The sequence below is a fragment of the Nicotiana sylvestris genome, chromosome 3, assembly GCF_000393655.2.
Source record: "Nicotiana sylvestris chromosome 3, ASM39365v2, whole genome shotgun sequence".
Classification (NCBI taxonomy): domain Eukaryota; kingdom Viridiplantae; phylum Streptophyta; class Magnoliopsida; order Solanales; family Solanaceae; genus Nicotiana; species Nicotiana sylvestris.
Window position 1 is genome coordinate 152,719,501 of NC_091059.1, and position 2,143 is coordinate 152,721,643.

General features: G+C 42.0%; 1 protein-coding gene across 1 annotated transcript; it reads left to right on the forward strand.

Annotated features, from left to right (window-relative positions):
* Window positions 1–313: 313 nt before the first annotated feature.
* Window positions 314–916, forward strand: LOC138888190 (uncharacterized). The gene has a single exon (XM_070170007.1). The coding sequence runs from the start codon at window positions 314–316 to the stop codon at window positions 914–916; it is 603 nt and encodes a 200-aa protein (XP_070026108.1).
* Window positions 917–2,143: the final 1,227 nt, after the last annotated feature.

The window sequence follows — 2,143 nt, forward strand, 5'->3', positions numbered from 1 at the left end:
GAGGAGACGCAAGAAGAGGTGAACCCGTCTAGGGAACACGTGATTGACATGCCAGAACCGGTAGCTCCGAAGGTTAAGGCACCAACGCCGAGGCCTCCTCCTCTATACCCTCAAAGGGTTGCAATGCAAAATAGTGAGAACCAATTCAAAAAGTTTATTGATGGAGAGTTTGTCAATTAATGTGACGTTGGTTGAAGCATTGGAACAAATGACGGGATATGCAAAATTCATGAAAGATTTGGTAACCAAGAAAATATAAATGAATTGTGAAACCACCAAGATGACTCATTAAGTGAGTGCTATTATGCACTCAATGGCTCCGAAATTGGAAGACCTGGGCATTTTCACAATCCCGTGCACTATTGGGAGCGATGATTTTGCCAAAGCATTATGTGATCTCGAGCCAAGTATCAACTTGATGCCCTATTCGGTGTTCAAAACTTTGGAAATTGGGCAACCAAGACCCATATCCATAAGGTTGCAAATGGCGGATCGAACAATAAAGAGGCCTTTGGGTATTATTGATGATGTATTAGTTCGAGTTGACAAGTTCATCATCCCGGCGAACTTTGTGATCCTTGATTGTGAAGTAGACTATGAGGTGCCTATCATTTTGGGTATACCTTTCCTTGATACGGGGAAGGCTCTTGTTGATGTGAAAGCTGGTGAGCTCACTTTCCTGATGGGTGACGAAAAGGTGGTCTTCTATGTGTTCAAATTAATGAGGCAACCGAAAAGTAATGAAGTTTGTTCATTCGTGGATTTGGTGACGGATGTGATTGTTGATGATGCTAGTGCCACAATGAATGTTGAAGACAAATTGGAAGTCGTTTTGCTCAACCTTGATGATGATGAGGAGAGCGATGGCTATATGGAGTGTGTAAATGCATTGCAAATCATGGGGTACACTTATTAGCTCTGAAAGCTATCTTTGGATCATGAAAACCGGAAGACTCCTCTAACAAAGCCCTCAATCGAGGAGCCTCTGACCTTGGAGTTAAAGCCATTGCCCCCACATCTCAGGTATGAATTCCTTGGCCCTTCTTCTACTTTATCGGTTATCCTTTCTTCTTGCTTAACTAACATGCAGGTAGAGTCCATATTGGAGGTGCTATAAAGGAGGAAAAGAGCAATCAGATGGACTTTGACGGATATCCGGGGCATAAGCCTTGCCATTTGTATGCACAAGATTATTTTGGAAGAGGGTGACAAACCCTGCGTTGAACATCAAAGGAGGCTAAATGAAACAATGCAAGAGGTGGTCAAGAAGGAGATCATAAAGTGGTTGGATGTGGGGTTATGTAACCCATTTCCGATAGTTCATGGACTTCTCCGGTGCAATGTGTCCCCAAGAAGGGGGGCATGACCGTGGTTACCAATGACAAGAATGAGTTGATTCCTACAAGGACGGTGACCGGTTAAAGGGTGTGTATGGACTATCGCAAGCTCAACAAAGTTACAAGAAAAGATAATTTCCCACTTCCCTTCTGATCAGGTCCAACCCTACACCACTATAGAGTGGCAAGAGCAATCGATGCAGCTTTTACCCGAGAAGGTCGGTATCGAATCCACAGGGAGCTAGATGTATTTGGAGTTGGATTCCTATCTAATCTAGCAAAGTGTAGTGCTCTTGATTGCACTTCCAATCATTCTTGTTTGTTTGTTACTTCTAATTTTATACTAATGATGCAAGAAATTAAGCTAAGTAGATATTTTTGTAGGGTTTTCTAAATGGGTAAAAAGGCACTAGGGATATGACTTTCTCCTAGGTGAGTATATAACAGGATCTCAACTTAGGGAAATAATATTATAGTTGGGATCGTGATATAGCCAATGCACGAAATTACTCACCCTATACCTCTCGGTAGTTTAAGTGACTTTGCCCTAATTGCCTTCTCAAGCCCAATTGGGTGTTCAATTTGTGCAAGCAATGTTGGCTCAGTCAGGTATTACTAACTCTAGGTTTAACCCTTTAATTGGGGCTATCAATCTCTTGAATACACCCCAATCCTTGTTGGCCTGAAATTCCTAGACTTAGTTTCTCTTTCTCAAGAAGAGCCTAAGTCAAAAAGGCACAAATTAGTGTTTGCAACCACTAATTCAACATAGAAACATAAATCAGGCCAAATATCCATCACCCATA

Bases quoted from the DNA above. Each gene is read 5' to 3' on its own strand.
- LOC138888190 (XM_070170007.1), top strand. From the start codon at position 314: ATGGCTCCGAAATTGGAAGACCTGGGCATTTTCACAATCCCGTGCACT.